This window comes from Falco punctatus, assembly GCF_963210335.1.
Source record: "Falco punctatus genome assembly, chromosome: 5".
NCBI lineage: Eukaryota > Metazoa > Chordata > Aves > Falconiformes > Falconidae > Falco > Falco punctatus.
Window position 1 is genome coordinate 53,913,721 of NC_137584.1, and position 19,274 is coordinate 53,932,994.

Genomic DNA, 19,274 nt, shown 5'->3' on the forward strand with positions numbered 1-19,274 from the left:
TGCTTAACATTACCAGTAGAAATGCTAATTAGTATGGTTTGCATTTACCTGCAGCCAGCACATTTAATCCCAGCCACTAGTCACTGGATTGTAATGGCCACTAGTTACCAACAAGCCAGGTTAATTTGAGCTGTTTCAGGTCCAGAACTGAAAAAAGCTTGTAGTTAACTTCAAAGCCTTACCAACTCTGCTCCTGTGGTGGTACACAAATGTGGAAATGGTGTTTTGAGAGCGTGTTGTAATGAGCATTGCCTTCAGCGAACGCAGGCCAACTCAGAATCCCACGTTGTCATCAATGATACAACCATTTTGAATAACTTTAAATACACTTGCCTACATACATGCACATACGGTCGCAGCCATTTTATCGCACACATTTATTAAGTGTGAGGTGTGAGGAAGATGTAGCAGTGAGGGTTACACTTCAAATGCCAGGACTGCACTCGACTGTAAGATCACAGTCATGACAGCGTCGGTGGCAGGGTGGTGGGATTGCGGTGGGATGTTGGCGGAGCGGTGGGATAGCTGCCGGGCGAGGCCGGGGCAGTCTGCGCGCCGGGGTCCGGTGAGGCGTACAGGCCCCACCGCTTTTGGGGCCGGGCCCGCTCCGCGTTACGCAGGGCTGAGCACGGCGCTACCGGAGGAAGCTGCGCGCAGAAACTTCCCGGAGCGCAGGGCCCCAGCGGCCCTTCCCTCAGCGCCTCCGAGGAAGCCGAGAGAGCCCGCGGGCGGGCGGCACGGGCCCTACAGCAGCGGCCTCCCCGGCCTGCCCCCAGCCCTCCTGCCGCGCCACGCAGGCCCACGCCAGCCGCTGACGTCACCACCGGCCCGGCGCAGGGGCGGAGCGCGAGCGGCGTAAGGAGCCGCCCCCCCTCGCCCCGCGCGACGGGCCGGCCAGGGAGCGGCCGGGCCAGGCGGGAGACGCCGCGCATGCGCGAGGGCGCGATGAGAGCGGGCGGGCGCGCGGCGCGCCTGCGCAGGGACACTGCGCCAGCCCCGCCGGACACCAACATGGCGCCCTAGGTCCGCCGCGCCAGCACCACCGCGGGCGAGCGAGGCGGCCGCCGCCATCATGTCCCGACACAGGAACGTCCGAGGCTATAACTACGACGAAGGTAGTGGCGGGCAGGAGGCGGCGGCGGAGCTGCGGGAACCGCCCCAGCCGCCGGCCCCTTCGCGCCCCTCCAGCCCGCACGCCTTCCCCCGGCGGGGCCCTCCGCGCCGCGGCTATGCGCGGCGGTGTCCGCGGGCGGGAAGGAGTGGCGGGGCCCGCGCGGGTGGAGGGGAGGGTGCGGGGGGGCTGTCGAGGGCGGTGGGAGGGGAGAAGCAGCCGCCTCCCCTCCCTTCCCTCCGCGGGGGTTGGACGAGGCTCCGTGAGAGGCCTCGCCGCCCCTATCCCGCCCCCAGCCCCCTCCTCCCCCCCCCCCGCCTCCCGCCTGAGTGGCGGGTGGGGCGCACGTGGCCGCGCGGCCGCTGCCCTCCGGGGCCGCATCCTGCTGCCAGGGTCGCCCCGGGGCTCTCACACGGGCAAAGCCCGGCTTTGGCGCGCAGGCCGAGCCACGGCAGGGCTTACCTGCCTTGCCTTAAGCTGCCGAAGTTGACCGCTTTTCAGGCGGGTGGGAGTGACCCTCTGTGCAATTGAACCTGCCCTTCTTTAGTCTTGTAAAACTTAAAAATTTGCGTTCCCGGTCTAACTCTAGCAAATTGTTGCTGATGTTCAGCCATAATAATAGACATGAGGCAGCAGCTCTTCTTTGTAGAAGAAATGTAGTTCTTAAAGATGGAGTTGAATACCTGAGGAAGACCCTGTTTTTCAGACACCTTTCTGACATAGGTAACTTCCGTGTGCATGGAATGAACGAGCTCTTGTGTAAGAACTCGGTCATACCTGCAGTACTGAAGCTTGTGTTGTGCCCTGTCCCATTAACTTAGGCAAACTGTGAACTGCGCACTTTTTTTCCAGAGGCTTCCTTTGTGTTGTCTTGGGCTGTGGAAAAGTGGACCACAGTTGATATTGGTATGGGAGCAGCTATTTTGTTGCCTCACTTTGTCAGGATAGGTAAAAAAACGCAGGAAATACTTCTGCCTACCTCTGGTCTTTTGCTGCTGAGTGAACAGATGCAATGTCAGTATGTGTTATAGTAGCACAGATTGGTGGCAGGGTGGCAGATTGGGTTATGCATCACAGTCTTGGAATTGGGGAAGTCATGTAAATCCATGTGAACTGTGACATTTGTGTGGCCTACCCTGCAGGTTTTACCAGTGCAAATTTACCCATTATAGGCAACATTTTAGACTGGATTGGGGATTGTACTGTGTCATTCTTTCATCCTCTATAGAGATTTTTCTTCATCACAGAGTAGTTGAAATGTTGATTTCAACTGAATCTCTGTCTCTGTGAAGTTGGGTGCCCACTCTGTAGAATTTATTTCAGTGTTTGTACACTGTGATTAGAATCTCTTCTAATGAGGTTGCTGACATACATAATAATTTGCGGTCATATGAGGCTTAAGTTGATAGTGCTATTTGTAAATTTACTATTGCATTACATGTAAGGTTTAATTAGAAGTATGTATATGTGTGGTCTTTGTATTTATACCATGTACAACTTCTGTAGTCGCTTACAATAATTTATCCCAAATGAAGTACGCTTGTGTCATCTTTTTTTATTATTATTTCATATAATGCCATTTGTTCTTCTTATGCCATTTATGATTCTGTAATGCTTTGTCTGGCCAAATTATTTGTATCCTTTCTAAAGTAAACATTTGCAGTATTTTTTGGTCTCCTTTCATAGGAAGGCTTCTGAGGTCTTGGATCTTGTGGCCTTTATTTGACCATATTCTATTTCTGCTCTCTTCTTTTTGAGGTATGGTAATATTCCAGCAGAGAGTATGTTGGTGATACAGTTGTTGATACTGTGGAATGCTTCTGTTGGTTCTATTCTGTAATTTCTGTCATTTTTTAATGATCATTTTTATGGTCAATGAAAGGTGAACCATTTTCACAGAGATGTCTTTCTTAGTCTAGAAATGAAACTAGTATAGGATATACAGGTAGTTCAGATAATGCACACTGACAAGACTTACCTTGATTTCACTTAGTACTAAATCTGAATTAACCATTCACACAAGTCATCTTGGAGTTCTCCGTGACACTCTCGAAGTATTGGCCAAATTATGAGAAGGGATCTTACCTTGAAAAAAACGTATAGCTGTTCTCTAGACTTTTTATAGATTAATTGGTCCTAGCAAGGAACCAGGAGACAGTGGTCAAAAAGTAGATAACAGTGCACTTGTTTTGACTGATTGTCTTTTAAAAAAAAAAAGCTTATAATATGTTTTCTTTATCCTGAGATACTTAACTTCCAAAGTAGCTTCCTGGGTCCTTCATTAAACTTTTCTTATACTTGTGCCTGCCTTTTTAGCTACTGCTTTTCATTCATGTTTTTTTGAAAATTACAGAGTTAAGTTGAGTTTGAGATAAGTGAACCTTTTGTGCTGCGAATTCTGAGGCTTTTATAGATGTGTACAGTGTTTGTAATGTCCCAGTTCTGTGGTCCATAAGTTGATATCCAGTGCAGATTTTTTTTAGTTGTTAGCTGCTTTTTTCTCAGGCTCTTAGAATTACAAACAATACATGTTGTTTGTGAAACTGCCAAGTGTATGCAGTAACATCTTTTTTCATGTATTTCCTTATTAGTTAGTGAAAACTACAAATTTATTTTCAAGGTTACATGGTACTAGGATATTGGGGGAGGGGAATGTGATTTGCTTTCTCTTTGTGTTTCCTCATAACTGATTCCTCTTTAATGGGGAAAGTGTATGGTTATATTTAAGTAAATATATAAGGTTCTTGGTTTTTGGCTGAAACAACTTTGCATGTTCAAAGGGAATTGTGAGTTGTGTTTTTGCCTTGCTGAACTCAAAAAGTGTGTGGCCATAAGGATGGACTAGAGAGGAAAGCTGAGAAGTAGACAGGTATGGAGTAGCAGTGCTAATCCTGAGTTGTTGGAGTAGGGATTGTAATTGAACTGTCTTGTGGTTAAGACTGTTGAGAGGTCAAGCAGAAATATCAAGAGAAGTGCCGTGGGTGAAGATTTGTGGAACTGTAGAAAGCTGTGTTTGGACTGTGAGGGCAGCCTTCCAAAGGAGATGCTGAAGGAGGAAGTGTGAAGCATGGCAACCCTTGAAAATTTTCAGCTTTCCTAATGAATAGAGTATTAAAATTACATTGTTGTAACTCAGAATTTCTTACCAAGGTAAATAAACAGTACTTACCTGCACTTCTGGAATATTAGATATGCATACTTTCTTAAAACCTTGTGTAAAAACTACACTTTGAATTATAATTTTAAGTATTTAGAAATTGTGCAGGCTAATCTTACTGTTTCTGCTTCATAGATTTTGAAGATGATGATGTGTATGGCCAATCGGTAGAAGATGATTATTGCATTTCTCCTTCAACAGGTTAGTTCCAATGTTTACCTATAAGCACTGTCCATTGATGCCTACTCTGATATTTATTTGTGTATAAAACGGTTTTTAAAAGCTATTGAAACTTTTGAAGAGTGCCTAGCGGCCATAATAATTTTCAAGTCAGGTAACATGAGGCATTGTTGTACTTTTGGAAGTCACATTAGACAACTGGGCACATCTTCAGTCATACAAGTGTATTGTCTTGGATGGTCAGAATATACTTGGTAATATAAAAATCTGAATGTGTTGGTAGTCTTGAAACGTTTGGTATCTTTCAGAATTGTTATTAAGATATAGCTGGGCTTAACAGTTATGATTCTGCACCTGGTAATTTGTCTTTTACACAACTTTGGGTAAATGTGGGGTAGGGAGTCTTATTGTGGGATGCAGCACTGATCCTCACTGGCTTGTGTTCTCATGCAAGATCTCATGGAGCTAAGAAGCCTTCTGGCGTTTGTAATGTTACAAAGTAGGTATGAAAACAGTGATGCTGTGTGCTCAGGTAAGATGTAATTGGAGTGTCTCAGCCCAGATTAATTCGGTCCAACTGTAGAATCATTAGGTTGTGTTCTGCAGTTGAATCTCTGGCAAGATTTTCCCAGATTTGGTGGCAGTGTTTCTAGAGCTGAGTAGGCTCTGAAAATAGTATGGCTGGGGCTGATGTGAAGCTGTGTTGCAGGTAATGATGCCACATCTAAATCCACTGCAACTGTGATGTAGTCTGTGTCCTCTTGCCACAGGTACTTGAGTTAATTAGGTCTTTAAAAATCTGTTCCTCTGTCATCCTGTTGATTTTGGTTAGCGAATCTAGGTGTGTATTTTTATCATTTGTAGTCCCATTCCCCAGCAGATTGCCTGCATTCAATTTCCAAGTATTGCATTTTATGCTAGAATTTTTCAGACACTTTCTAAGAAGAATTAAGGTAGTCTTGTATTTTGTGATGAAAACATGCAACATGCTTACTTTTTACACAAGTATAAACTGCTAAATTACAAAACTAATTCTTGCTTGTGCACAGCTATTTTCCTAAGAATTCCTTTTACCTAACTTTCATTTATAAAATAATCTGATCTAGATTGTATAGTAATATTTTAATACTTCCTTCAGTTATGGTGATTGAATTTGGAATGGTATGCATTTGGGAAACAGTTGGTAAGGCTATACTACTGCTGGATATACAAATGCTTTACGTATGTGTTTTAGAGCTGGAGAGCATATTACATAATATAAGGAAATTTGTTTACATTATATTTTGTACATTTCTGAGAGAGGTAATGACTGGGTCTCATGTTCAACAAGAAGTTTTATCTATATATGTCTTAATGTGTTGCAAAATCAGAGTGGAGTTATGTACTTGTTTAAAGTTTTGTGTGAATATGTTTTAACTCATGGGCTGTATTTCTAATGAAATTCCAAGAAGAGAAGAATGTGTTTAACTCCATTAAATTATCAGTAGTTTGACAGTGCCATACTGTGAAAGCAATGGTATTTTCATGATGATTTTTTTTTTTTTTACTTGTAACTGAGGTAAAAAAATAATTGCGGAGTATGGTTCTCAAGGCATTAGGCTGTAGAGAGTAATTTGGTGTAGAAAATACTATTTTTTTGAACCTGGGGCATATTCTTTTGTTTGAATATTGAACTTGAATAATGCAGAATTACTGCATTACATGGATATGAGGATATTGCCCAGCCTGTGGTTTCACTGTGAGGATGACTTGCTTATATTCTAGCATGAACTGTTGTAAGCTTTGTACAGTCTTCAGGTAGTAATCATTATACAGTAGTGTTCCCCACCCCTGAAACCACTGCAACGGCAGCGTCCTAACACTTTTTCCCCTTTAGATATGTTTTGTTTTTAAAGGAGGAAAAAAGATTTGACTTTTTTTAATACTTTGTTTTGTGCCTAATGCAGCAGCTCAGTTTATCTACTCCAGACGAGACAAACCAGCAATGTGTGCTGAGCCATTAGAAGAAGAAGGATATGGCTATGAAGGTACAGATGATACAGCTGATTATTTTACATCTAATCATCAGTTGACTGACGTTGATAGAGGTAATTATAGATAATAAATAATTCTCAAAACAATCTATTTTATGAATTAAGGACTTAGTAAAATAGCTTTAAATTAATGTTTGTAACTTGACTGATGCTGCTCACAACTTCGTAATCTTGTAGAACACCACCCTTCATGAAATTAGATAGCTTCAGTGGTGATTCTTTAAGCTTGTAACTGCCTTTTGTATAGTACTTGGTTGCATACTTTGAAACATGTTTTTAGTTTCTTATTAGATGCAGTGAGATTTGATGTGAAATTCATACATAAGAACAACTGTACTGGCTCAGGCCAAGCATCCATGTAGCTCAAGGTCTTGATACAGCAAATGGATGCTTAGGGAAGAGTATTAGAAATAGAGTAGTTGTAGAATGATTTTTTTTTTTTGCTTGTATTGCATTCCAAATTATGGCAATTAGCAGTATTTGAGAGGTTTTCAAAGTCATGCGTTTCCTTGAAATAGTAGCCAATATCTTCAGATATCTGTATCCTCTGCAATCTTTTCTTACCCTGTTTTGAATTCATTTGGTTTCTGTTCTGTCCTTCAGCTGTGAATTCCACGTTACAAGCAGAGTTCTGAGTGGTTGAGGGCAAAATACTTGCTTTAGTTTTTTAAACTTGCTTCCTGATGGCTTAATTACATGCTTTGTGAGAAATACTCACAAGTATCCTTCCCAAGTATTAATAGTTAATTTCAGGTTTTAATGTTTTGGAAAACGAGGGTTATTTTTAAAATCTTGATAAGCTCAAAGTAAAGTGTGTTGGTGAATGAATAGTCAATAAAATACATGAATGAAATGTGGTATTTAAAACAAGTTACAGAAAATTCAGAAACAATGGATAGAATAGAAACAATCTAGATTCCATGTCAAGTAAATTGGTAGAAGCCATGCTAATGCATAGACACACGGGTAAAACATGATAAATTGGGGTGTAATAGACATGTTTTTACAGCAGGAAATAATGCTGTAGAGGGCAGTTTGAAAGAATCAGTATGTGGATACAGGTGATCTGGACGATACAGTATGGTACCCTGGCTTTTCAGAATGCTTTTGACAGTCTCAAACAGTTAAGAATTGACATTGAAGAAAGAAGGAAGGTAAAATTCTGGACTAAAAGAAGATGTTAAAGAAACCTAGAAATAACCATTTCTGCTGTAAAAACAGCAGTTATCTCACAAGACCTGTAATGTTTGGTATAGTGTGCAGTGTTGGCCATTAACACAAAATTATTAATTGCGGTCCATCTGGCTGCAGAGAGTTTGGTAAGATTGGCCTTGTTGAGTGTTAGATAGTAAAATGGCCAACTGGCACATTGTGCAGGGCTGTGCCAGTACTTGTTCTGCAGAGCAGATATCTGGAGTGCATTTCCTTGCTATTTGGATTACAGGTTGAGGTTGCTGATTTGAGTAACCAGTTGGAATTTTGTGGTGTCAAATTCCCTTAGCAAAGTTCTTTAAACATCACCATCTTTGAGAAGGTGTTCAAATAAGTAATCTGTAGTAGTCTCCCTGTTCTTCACTTACTGTTGTCTAAAATCTGAACTAGCAGAACCTATGATACACAGGAAGATTCTCTTCTCTTGTGTTTGTATGTCTGATTAGCACACTACTTCCAGTGAGTGGCAGCCTGGTGAATTTTCAGTCTTCCTGGTGTGTGGCAAGTCAAGACTTAAGAAACTTGTCTTAGTCAAGGCTTATACTGGTTGCAGAAATATGCTCCAAAGAAAATTGATTTTATCAGCCAAAAAATGTATTACAGGTTTAGGAAAGGTAAAGATTACAGGTAGTTTAAAACCTGGCACGTTGATCCAGAGTTTTCAGTTGTTAAGGCCTGAGGCCTCTGAAAATGCTGTTTTACTTTGGGTGTTAATTATAACATCTGTAAACACTGGAATTGTGTTGTTCAATGGGATTCCACGTTGACTTATTAAATTACTTCGGATAATTTTAAGTTGTTTATTTGTGCTTCTCAACAGTGAAGATATTTAATTTCACAACATCAAAGGATTTCAATATTGAGACTTTATAGACTAGTAAATAGTAGTTGGTGATATGTTCCTTATAGCAATATCTGGAATTATTCAAATATTCTGCAGGGTTTGGGGGCAGACTTTATCATGGCAATAAGTGAGATTAAAGTTAATTTCTAAAGGTTTTATCTCTTACTGTGATATTTTTCTCCTGTTTTTGTTAATCAGATGTGTGGTGCTAGTGGTTAGGCCACTTAAGACATTTTTTTTGTGCAGCTTATAACAGTCATATGTCTCTTTTAGCCCGTCTTAATTCATGCCTTGATCAAATGAGAGAAGTTTTGGCAGAGTCTGTACCAGAGCAAAAAATGGTGCAAGCAGTACTGGATAGTAAATTTGATGTACAGAAGGCTTTGGATCTTGTGCTTTCTCAAGGCAGTAAGCAAAATGTGAAGACCAAGAATGAGGACACTGTGACTGTAGGAAAGACAACGAAAGGTATACTTCTATTTAATTGTTTACACTGAAGATGATTCATTTCTAAGTACAGTTTAATTTTGGCTTTACAGGCTGTGAAGATGCTTGCTATTACATTAGAAATTTATTAGAAATTTAAAAAAGATCAACTTTTCTATTTCTGTGTTCTAAAAACATTTAAAGGAAAGTAGCTTTTCTTGAGCTAGAAGTCAAAGTAACAACCTTAGTGTCAGCTTAAATTCAAACTGCGAGTATCCACAGTTCACAGTACATTTCTGATTTCTAATATATAACTTAATTGAATAAATGTGTCCTAAAAGTTGGACAAGATCTTTAGGTTTTATGCACTTCCATTATTTGTGAACTGATAATCTCCTGTTCCCAGTTCCACCCTTTTTTTGGTAGTATCTGTACATTAACTTTCTTGTTTTGATTTATGTTTAAATCTTTGTAATCCTTACTGGCATACTTTGCTGGTTCTTACAGTTTCTTAGGTATTTCAGTAGATACCCATAATTTAATTGTATAACATTGCATATCTTTGGATAACACTTAGTAATTAAATGCCTTTTCATGTTTCTCCTTGATTTTTCTGTTGCTGCTGTCAACTTTAAAAAAAATGGATATTTCGCTGTGACTGCATTTGCATCTGAAAATTATTGGCTATTGTAAGGTAAGGAGACTTACTTTGTTGTCCAGAAATGTGTATTGATACAGGTGGCTTCTCTTGTGCAGCAGAAAGTGTTGCTGACAACACCAACAAACCTGGGTTTGGAAACCTGACAGCCAAAAGTGGTTCAGCTTGTTACTCTCTAATTAAAAATGACAGAATACTCCTTAATGCTGAAAAATCCAGTATACCTTCATCCGAAAGGAAAGGGTTGAAATCCTCTTCACTTGTTCTGTCATCTTGTTTCAGTGATGATTTATGTAAAGAATTGTTTTGTGAACCTGTGAATAAACAGGCAGAGAATCAACTACCAGAAAGTGCTAATGCAGTAAATTTGATTTCTAACAGTGAAGATAATTACTTTAGTATAGGAAGTAACCCATCTGGATATTCTTCTTTTAAGAAGTTGGAATGCAAGGAAACACAGGACTTGAAATCCTTGCCAATGCAGAATGTGCTTTGTGATTCTCTGAGTCCTGAAGACTGCATTCCTCTTGTTTCCTCAGATACTTCTGATTATAATAGTAATGCGTATTTTTACAGTCCTCCATGTTTAACAAGTGCTTTAGGAAAATTGGCTCTTGATAACAAAGACAGTCATACTGTAAATAGAAATAATGAACTTGAAAATTTTTCTTCAGTTGCGCAAAGTAGAAAACAAGAAAGCCCCTCTTCAGATACGGCTGCTTTGCCAGTGTTAAGGTCTGGAAGTACAATGTTGGCTGACTTACTTCAGGAGCACCAGGAAAGCAGTGCTAGCCACTGTTACTCTTTGGCTGACCTCTATACCCAGTCAACAGCAAGTCTCACTGATACAAAGTTGGGAATCTCACCATTATCGCAACTAGTAAGTCAACCTCAAACTTCAGGTGGGATGCCAGAGCTAACAGGATCTTTGTCTTCTCTAGTCCTGTCCAAAGTTTCTCCACGAAAGGAGGTTGAGAATTTATCACTCTCGGATTTAATAGCAGAGACTATTGAAGTAGACAAAACTCAACAACAGACAGACTTCCCCATGCTTGATGTAATTGAACTAAGGCCCTCTAAAAGAATCAACATTGATTTAAGTGTCCTTGTAAAAAATGCGGATGTTTCTGCAAAACAAAATGTGGTAGGACAGTCAAGTGTCTTGAGCCCTGAAACTAAACATTTAAAAGAAAAACAAGGAAAATATTCTGGTTTTGCCAAAACAGATAAAAAACCCAAAAGAGGTCTTACTTCTAAGAGGCAGGATTTGTCCCTTTCATGGATAAAGGCATTGCGTGCAAGACCTTCAGCTTTTGCTTTAACCTTGTGTCTCCGTTATCCTCCAAAAGGTTATAAGCGGCGCACAATTGGTATACATAAGGCTTTCCTATACAGTAGACAAGTACAAGATGTAAAACCCAAGGAAACTGGTCCTATAATAACCATAACACCATTTGACTTCAAATCAGCATCTCCTGATGACATTGTGAAAGCTAACCAAAAAAAAGCTTTCACAAGAGAGTAATGAAAAAAAAAAAAAAGCAAAAAACCAAACCAGCCAAGCAACCAAACCCACACAAACAAACCCCTCCAAGAAACAGTGTTTTTCTTGATATATGAAAAATATTAATTATGTAGGACCTATTTATAAAGCAGAATTGGATTTTTTTATTTTTTTAATTGACATGTTACATTCTCACTGTTTGGTAGCAAATTTGTATGTGAACTTTTAAGCTGTTGCACTGAATATCTTTATTTTTGGCTAATTTTCACTGACAATATAACATTTTTAACTTTTGCAAAGTCTTGAACTTTACTATATAGATATTGCATGCACAAAATTCTATAAACAGCATTAGACTTCTTGAAACATCTGTAGGTGTTGAAGATACAGTTTGTTGGGAAGAACACAGTTATTATTTTGTAATTTAGTTTTGCTATATGGTGTGTATAGTTTGGGGAGCAGGAACCTCAGTTTATATTATGACTGATGTAATAAATATTCTTAAAGTTAGATTTTCTGATAAGGTATGCTGGTAAACTGCCAGTCTTGTAGTTGATGTTTTCAGTCAATGTCATTATTCTCTTCTATCGTTATACTGATTACAATATTACAACAGAAATACCTTTAGTTTTAAAAAGCCTCGCTAACCTCAGGTCTTGATGGTTTTACTTGTGGTAGGACGTGTAATTTTTGATAGGACCAAATTTTCAGGGGAGCAAGCAATTAAAACTGTGTGCCTCCCCTCCACCCCATCAGCTGTCAAAAGTGTGGAATCTGCTATTTTGTGGGCATATACATGTATTTCATTGGAAGATTAGCTAGGATTCTGTGGTTTATTCTCAGGTTTTTTGGAAAAGTATTGGCATGACCGTTTGCTCAATTGAAAAAAAAATGGGCAGCGTAAGTGCTGTTTGTGTCTCCCTCTTGTCTGTTTTGAAGAAAGCTTTCTTTAGTAATGGAAATGTATTCTCTTCAAATGTTTGCACCAGTCGCTGTTACTTAGAATCTTTAGATGGACGATCAGAATTGGGACATTCTGAAAAATTTTTTTTAGCTGATAATTACCAGATTCTGGTGCCCCTTTAGTCAAATTAGTAACTACATGTGTATTTCAACTTCTCTTTTAGTAAATATTACTACTTTTAGTATGTTTCCAGTGTCAGTGTCAGTATTTTAGATTCTGAACAGCAATAAGTGCAATAAAAGTACTGCTGCAACTAGAAGAATGTTTGTTCAGATACTGCCATACGCTTATTCATGCTAAACTTGGCAGCTAGTATGGAACAGTAGATACAATTTTAATCTAATTTCTGTTGAACATGTTGAATCAAAAAGCAGACAAAAACTTTAGGTTTATTCCTAAAGTCAGGTTGCACTACAGTTTTGTTTCTAAATAAAAATAAAACATGTTCCAGTGCTCTCAGGTACAAATTTCATGTTCTGTATATTTTGCTTGTTTGTCTAGTTGATGCTATTGTCATTTAGAACTATGAACAGTGTGACCTCTGACCTCTTGAATGAAATTAATATTTCTTACCCTTACTAATAAAAGTTTTATATAATGACAGTGCTGCAGTGTTTATGTTCTAGCTGGCATGTTAATCTAGCTATCTGTATTCTTACTTAGTTTGAGTGCCTTAAAGAATTGAAGTGTAAATAATACAATCCAGGGTACATGCTATGATCTGATAAGTTCATGGGCAGGACCAGAATTTATTTACTTTCTTGGAAGACTTCCTACAGAAGTCTGGCTGATACTGATGGTATACTGGTTGTTTTATTAATTAGTCTTAATAGTAAATTCTGCTTTTTGAACAGTATGGAATGCTTTTCAATGATCAGTTTCTCTGTAGTTACTCCAAATATTAACTTCCTACTGCTTAAAAGTTCAAGTCTCTTTTTCCCACTGAGGCAAAATGTCCTACTTGGAGAGTTTATAATTAAAGTTCAGTTTTTCCAAAATTATGTATATTCTTCTAGTAAAGAAATTCAAATTTTAAAAGTAAAGTATTAGTGCAAAGTTTGGCATCACCATGCCTGGTATATTTTTAGGTGGTTTTGCTTACTTATGTTCCAAATACTCTTGAGGCACTAATTAATGTAGGTAGAGATTTCTAATACATGGCAGTTTGGTTTTTGTGTTTTTTTTTTAATTTTCACTTGAATAGCTTTGTTTTTCTCTAGAAATCTTTCCTTTTACTCTTGCTGAACTTGTCCTTGATTTTGGTCTATTTTCTCATTCCCCTGGCTGCTTTTCTTTGCGTGACACTTCTTACAATTTTTTAATAATTTTGGAACATAAACTGGACATACACCTAAATGTATGTGCTATGAATTCCATTGGAAAGTATGTACAAGTAGTGGGTGGCAATGCATAGTACTCAGAGCTCAGTTTTGCCATAGGTTTCATGCAGATCAAAGTTCAAACAAGTGACTGAAGCCAAAGGGCATCAGCATTACATCTTTATTGTAGATCTTACTGTGGGATTGATACCTCAGTAAACAATTTTGGATCTTGTGATGTAGCTAAATTTTCATGTATAAATACTTCTTCATTTGCATTTGTGTCAGTGTTGTTAGTGGTCTTGAAGAAGCAATACATGCTGTTTAGTGTGTAAGAAGTAGGGGTGGAATTTTTCTTCAGTTTGCAATCCTAAATCCCGAAGTGAGTGTTGAATTAGTACAAACCTGCAGGCTGAACACTGCAGAAGGTACCTAAGTGGTGGATAAACCTAAATTCCAATGAATTTTCAGTAGAGGTTATTCATTTCCATGCTTGGAAAATCTTAGTTTTGTTTTTATTAGGAAAAGGGAATGTGTTACTATATTTGCTTTTTAAGTGAAGCAGATATTTTAATAATTTCCTTACTGAGAACTGGGTTTGTGTCATTAGTGACAGGTTTAATTGTTTTAGAATACTGCATGATACTACAGTATATGGCACTTCTGTATAACAAGTCTGTCTTTGGCCTTTGCGCTGAAGTGTTTCTGCCTAATGAATGTTAGAATTCTTGTTAATAAATCTACTTTATGCTTAACACAGTGAGCTTATTTTATTGATGTATGTATATAAATTTCCCCATCCCCCCACCCCCCATTTTTCAGCTAGTGGGTATCTTTGTCTAATACAGGTTGTGCTACTTGTTTTGGAATTCACATATTAACATTGTAAAGTACTTGTGTCTGTGTTTGCATATGGACATAAAGAGAATACTAAACTACATAGACCTACTACTTCTAGTATTCAGATTGTGTACTCCTAAGGTATTTTGTACATTAAATTTATTTTGTACATAATTTTAACGTGGCTGCTGAATATTTTTTAATACAAAATCGACTTCTGGGTATTGCTTTATCTACCTCTTAAATAAAGTACGTATTCTTAAAGGACTGACTTAATTACAGTTTCTTGTTAACTTACCTGATGGAAACAGTTGTGCTTACATGTTCTAGAAAAATTGTATCTATTGTGGAAACGGGCTCCAGTTCTTGTGTAGGTTTGCATGGGCATAGTTCGTTCTTTCTATGGAAGACTCCTTTCTCCAAAGTAAGGCAAAAACTAGCATCTGCTAGTGTTTCTTCAGACACCATATTGAGGCTCTGGTTTGCGTTTGGTTAGAAATGGGTTTGTAAATTCTATATTTTATTTTTATTTTTTAGATCATTTTGATAGCATTTTTTTAAACCTTATTTGGATCTTAAAAAGGAAAGGATATCAGTGAAATAAGGAAAAATCAACTGTCTGAAGTTAGTTCTCAAGCTTTGTTACAGTGGAAATTAGAGCTACTACAGTTGAATTCTTAAAATGTCTCAATACCTGTTCCATTTTTCTCTTTTAGGTTTCCTTTTTCTAGCTGATTCTATATGAATTTGTTTTGGAAAATTAGGGCAAATTGAGAGTCACAGTATGTGAAGTATAGGAAAATAACCCCCATGGGGATATAAAAAAATATTAATGCTTTGTACCCTTTTGGGATGTGATTTAATGTAATTAGGTTTAGCTGGTTTTTAATTGCAACAGGAAACAGTTTTGTTTTGAGAAGAGTATACTGTTAGGAGTATAAGCTTCACATTAGAAAAAAACCCTATGGGATTAAGACTTCACATACCTGTTTTTTTACTTCCTATTCAGAAATAACAGTATGAGTAATTTCTCATTGAGTTGTTTAGACAGTTCTCAGGGTCTTAAGCTTCAGAGGCAGCAAGCTACTTGAATTTCTGGAGCTGTTGCACAATAGTATTTCAAAATCTTACTTCTAAGACAACTAGTGCAGTGAGGTAGTCCTTGCAATTTTGTAATTTTCCCTATTTCCTCTAATCATGTCATTCAAATACATTTTTCAGTAATCAGTAATTCCTGAAAACCTACACTTATGCAAAAAGCTAAAGAGCAACTTCTACTACTGGAAATAATGAATAGCTATACAAAAGGTTTCTATGAAGATAGGATATAGGTTGTCTTTATGAAATGCATAAATACTGAAATAAGCTACATACAAGGGCAGTAGTTCAGGGTTATGCACACAATCATTCACGTCTCTTGCAAATCTAAAGTTTTCAGCTTTTCAGAGTTGTTGAAGTGTTTTTGTATTAAATGTTGATTATGAATTGTGATTGGGAGGAAAACAAAAATTTCAATACATTGTAATTCATGCAGTAAAAATAAACTATAAAGTGCTGAAAGGGGATGCTTCTCTGTTTTATTGTTTCTTTGGAAGTGAGTTGAATTTTTGTGGACAACGTATCCTTTTTTTGGTTTGTGTGAAGTGTGGACAGCTGGTAAACTCTTCAGTAGATTTTATGTTCAATTCACTGTGTCCAAAATACTATTTAGATTATGAGGAAATGTCATTAGTCCAAGTTATTTATACTTCTGTGTGTGCAAATGGTTTTGACCTTGTAGGATTTTCTGTGGGGAAGTAAGAGAAAAAATTTTTGTGTGTCCATTCTGCACTAGAAAACAATGTGATGAAAACGAAAATCAAAGCCAATGGCGATTTATTTATTTCTTGAAGAAAGCTCTTTTGTTCTTTCTGAATTGCTATTTTAATGCAGTTTGGGAATGGATCTCTATTTTAGCGTTGCTGTAGTGTACAGCCAGTCGCTCCTTTAAGCAGACTGTTTGTTGAAGTATACATTTTTACCCAAAGTAAGAGCTAATTGCAGTTAGTGAATTTTAAGAACTCTTAATGTCAACAATCACTTATGAAATCGTTCATGGGTTTCTAGTGTCTATGTCATCATGAAGGTGTTCTTTTTTTGTTTGTTTATGGACATGTTACATTGCATACTTAAAACTGGGCCATTAAAAACAATTGTCAGTGACTTTTGAGGTACGGCAGTGGCTTGTTGGTCAAATAATTGATTTGGGTGCTTAGTGTTCATAGGGTCTTTTTAGAAAATAACCTATTGCCCTTCTCTACAACTTTCTGGTAATAAAATGACCTGTAAAATGGTTGTAGTCTGCAGAGATTAAAATGATGTATTTTGGAAGAGAACTCATGAACAGTTTGTTAAGAATTAGACTTACGAAGATGCAGTGAAAATTGTCTTTTTTTTATCTTTTTAAATTTATGAGAATATGGAGATTTTGGAGAAGAGTTGCTTGTGAAGTATTTACTCATCACATCAATGTATGGAGATAATAGCTGGTGAAGATGGACATTATTTTAATATTTCAATTGGCTATTTTGAGTCTTTTTGTCTTTTTTTTTTTTTTTTTTTTTTTTTTCCTTGCTTACTTTTTCTGGCTAAACTACCTTTTAATTTCTTGTTGCTTGTCTTAGTATTGTAGAACTAATACAGATGCTGGTGAGTGAGCCAGATTCTTTTCCATTTCGGGCACCATTAATGGGATTATTAACCACTTTATGACATTAAGATTTTTTTGTTTCAGTGATGCCCGAGCAAGAAGGAGGTCAGATGTCTGTAAATGTGCAATCCTTGCAAGAAATGCAAACTACTGTGAACTGAGCATGTCTTTTGACTGTAATTGGAGTAGCAAGGAAGCTATAATTTTTTTTTTTTTTTTAGGTGAAGTCATTCCCATAGTTGAGCTGTCTTTGTGGGGACACTAGCTGTTTTGGTTTATGGTAATTTCTCGGGAATAGCACTAAGAACAGGGCCTCTACAGGGCTGTATGTATAAATACTTCATAAGAAACAACCTTCAGAGTAGAGAGTTCATGTTGAAAGTAAGGCACAGGAAGCTGAAAAGCCTTACTCATGATATGCCAGATAATCTAGGAATAGAGTACAGGTCTCAAGCTTTAGTCTAGTTTTCTAGATATTGGACTATACTACTTCACTTTTAGCTGTTAATAGAGGAGCAGCTTCTTCACTGGCATTTATTTTTTTATTTGTTTTTTATTAATGCTGCAGGTACTCAGATTTTTGATGTAGCTATTAAGACAGCGTGGGCAGTTTCGAGTATATAAGCCACAAGTAAAATTAGTAGGTGCTTAGCTTGCATTTTATTGATGTTCTTTTGTTTTTCAAGTTTCTGGAATTCTTTTCTTTTGCCTCTCCTGTATAACTGTCTTCCTTAATTTTTGCTTTACACCACTAACAAACAAAAATTCCACAAACACCACCACAATGTGACTTAACATAATTAGCTTTTTCTTTTCACTCAGTCAAATGCCGCAAGGTTTGTTTTTGGTTCAGAATGGTGGGTGTTTCTTGGTGCACGGACAAGTACCTAATTGTCTTCTGTCTTTTTATGCTACAGGTGGACTCATAGCAGTTGTTTCTGAGTGCAACATGTCAGAATGCAGATTACTGTGCTTTAACAGATAAATTATCTCTTCTGTATTTATTAACCACATCTGTGGTTAATGGACAAGTGAAGTTGGGAGTCTTAGATGAAAAAACAAACTGATACTTTTTGGATTTTATTTATAGGGAGAATTCCAAAGAAATCCTGGAGGAGCAAACGTTCTGCAGTTTAATGGTGATGTACAATATATTTTTATGAGCTTAGAGTCCTTCAGGTTTTACTTCAATTTATCATACTAGGCCCTTAATGCTTTGGTTTTGCACGTTTGAAAAATCCCATTATTTATACCAGAGTAGCTCAGAAGAAATTTTTCTCCCCAACTTCGATCGGCTGTGCTCACTTTTCTGTAACATGACAGTTCTCAAATGTCTGCTGTAGTGATGAGAGCCCATTGTATTTAATGCTTACTCGGATATGGCATGTATTCAGTCTGTGGCAAAGAGAATGTGTTCTTTACTGAATGGAAATGTTTGAAATCTGACAGAACTGGTGATATAGTTATATCTTAAATCATGGAAAGTAATGAGAATTTAAGACTTCCGTGTTTTGTGTAAGAAAAATATATACACAGACTTCAAGAAGTTATGAATCTGACGCTGAGGTACTGTGTGGGTTTTAGAAAGGAAGTGGCTTATTTCAGGGAAAAATGTGTCACTAGCAATGAAAAGCTTTTTAAAATCCTTTGAGATACTTTTTGAGATTCTCCTCATACATGCTGTACACCTACACTGGAAAAAGTGACACTCCAGGCTTTTTCTCATTTTTCTTTTATGGGTCTTCAACATTAGTTTGGTTCACTTTTTTTTTTACTTTTTTTTTTTCAGACAAAGTATAAACCAATACAAAGGCAATAATTTTCATATTTTCATAATTGACTATTATCATATATGAAAGTCAGAACTTTTGAGATTCCAGAAGAACTAGAGATCCTGGGGGAGCAGTAATTCCACTTATTCTTACAGTGGTCTTCTATCTCAGTGCCTTCAGGTCATGGTAAAGATCAACCTTCAGCTGTTTTTTTCTGTCTTTAGAAGGTGAAGTGCAGAATTTTAAGTTCTCAGATGTGATGTGATTGCTGGAGTGCCAGGAAGGTATGGTTGGAGTAACTTTTTTTTTTTTAATCCTGTTAGGTTTAAGAATGAATGATTGCTGCTGTAGTGCTGTTGTATATGAATTGATACATTTTAAGTCCTACCTGAAGTTTGCACTTGAGTACTCAAAGCAAGGCTGTTGACAACGCTAAGACAGTAGCATTTTGCAGTTGCAAACAAATGCATTTCAGCTCTAGAAACTATTAAGACATCTAAACATCAGAAGTATAGGTATATCAAATCCAAAATTGTGGGAGCAAAAGAAACAGTTTAGAATGTAT

General features: G+C 37.8%; 1 protein-coding gene across 6 annotated transcripts in view; it reads left to right on the forward strand.

The window, feature by feature from the left end:
* Positions 1-457: 457 nt before the first annotated feature.
* Positions 458-19,274, forward strand: part of HBS1L (HBS1 like translational GTPase) — a 60,991-nt gene continuing 42,174 nt past the window's right edge. The window contains exons 1-5 of one of the 6 annotated variants that reach the window (XM_080390153.1): positions 458-1,115; positions 4,404-4,469; positions 6,395-6,535; positions 8,811-9,005; positions 9,663-14,422. In XM_080390153.1, coding sequence (XP_080246279.1) covers positions 1,073-1,115; positions 4,404-4,469; positions 6,395-6,535; positions 8,811-9,005; positions 9,663-11,146 — 1,929 coding nt within the window. In that variant the 5' untranslated portion in view covers positions 458-1,072 and the 3' untranslated portion in view covers positions 11,147-14,422. Of the gene's footprint in view, positions 1,116-4,403; positions 4,470-6,394; positions 6,536-8,810; positions 9,006-9,662; positions 14,423-18,031; positions 18,077-18,114; positions 18,994-19,274 lie in introns of those variants that run through there. The other 5 variants (XM_080390152.1, XM_080390156.1, XM_080390150.1 and 2 more) reach the window with 5 other exon arrangements.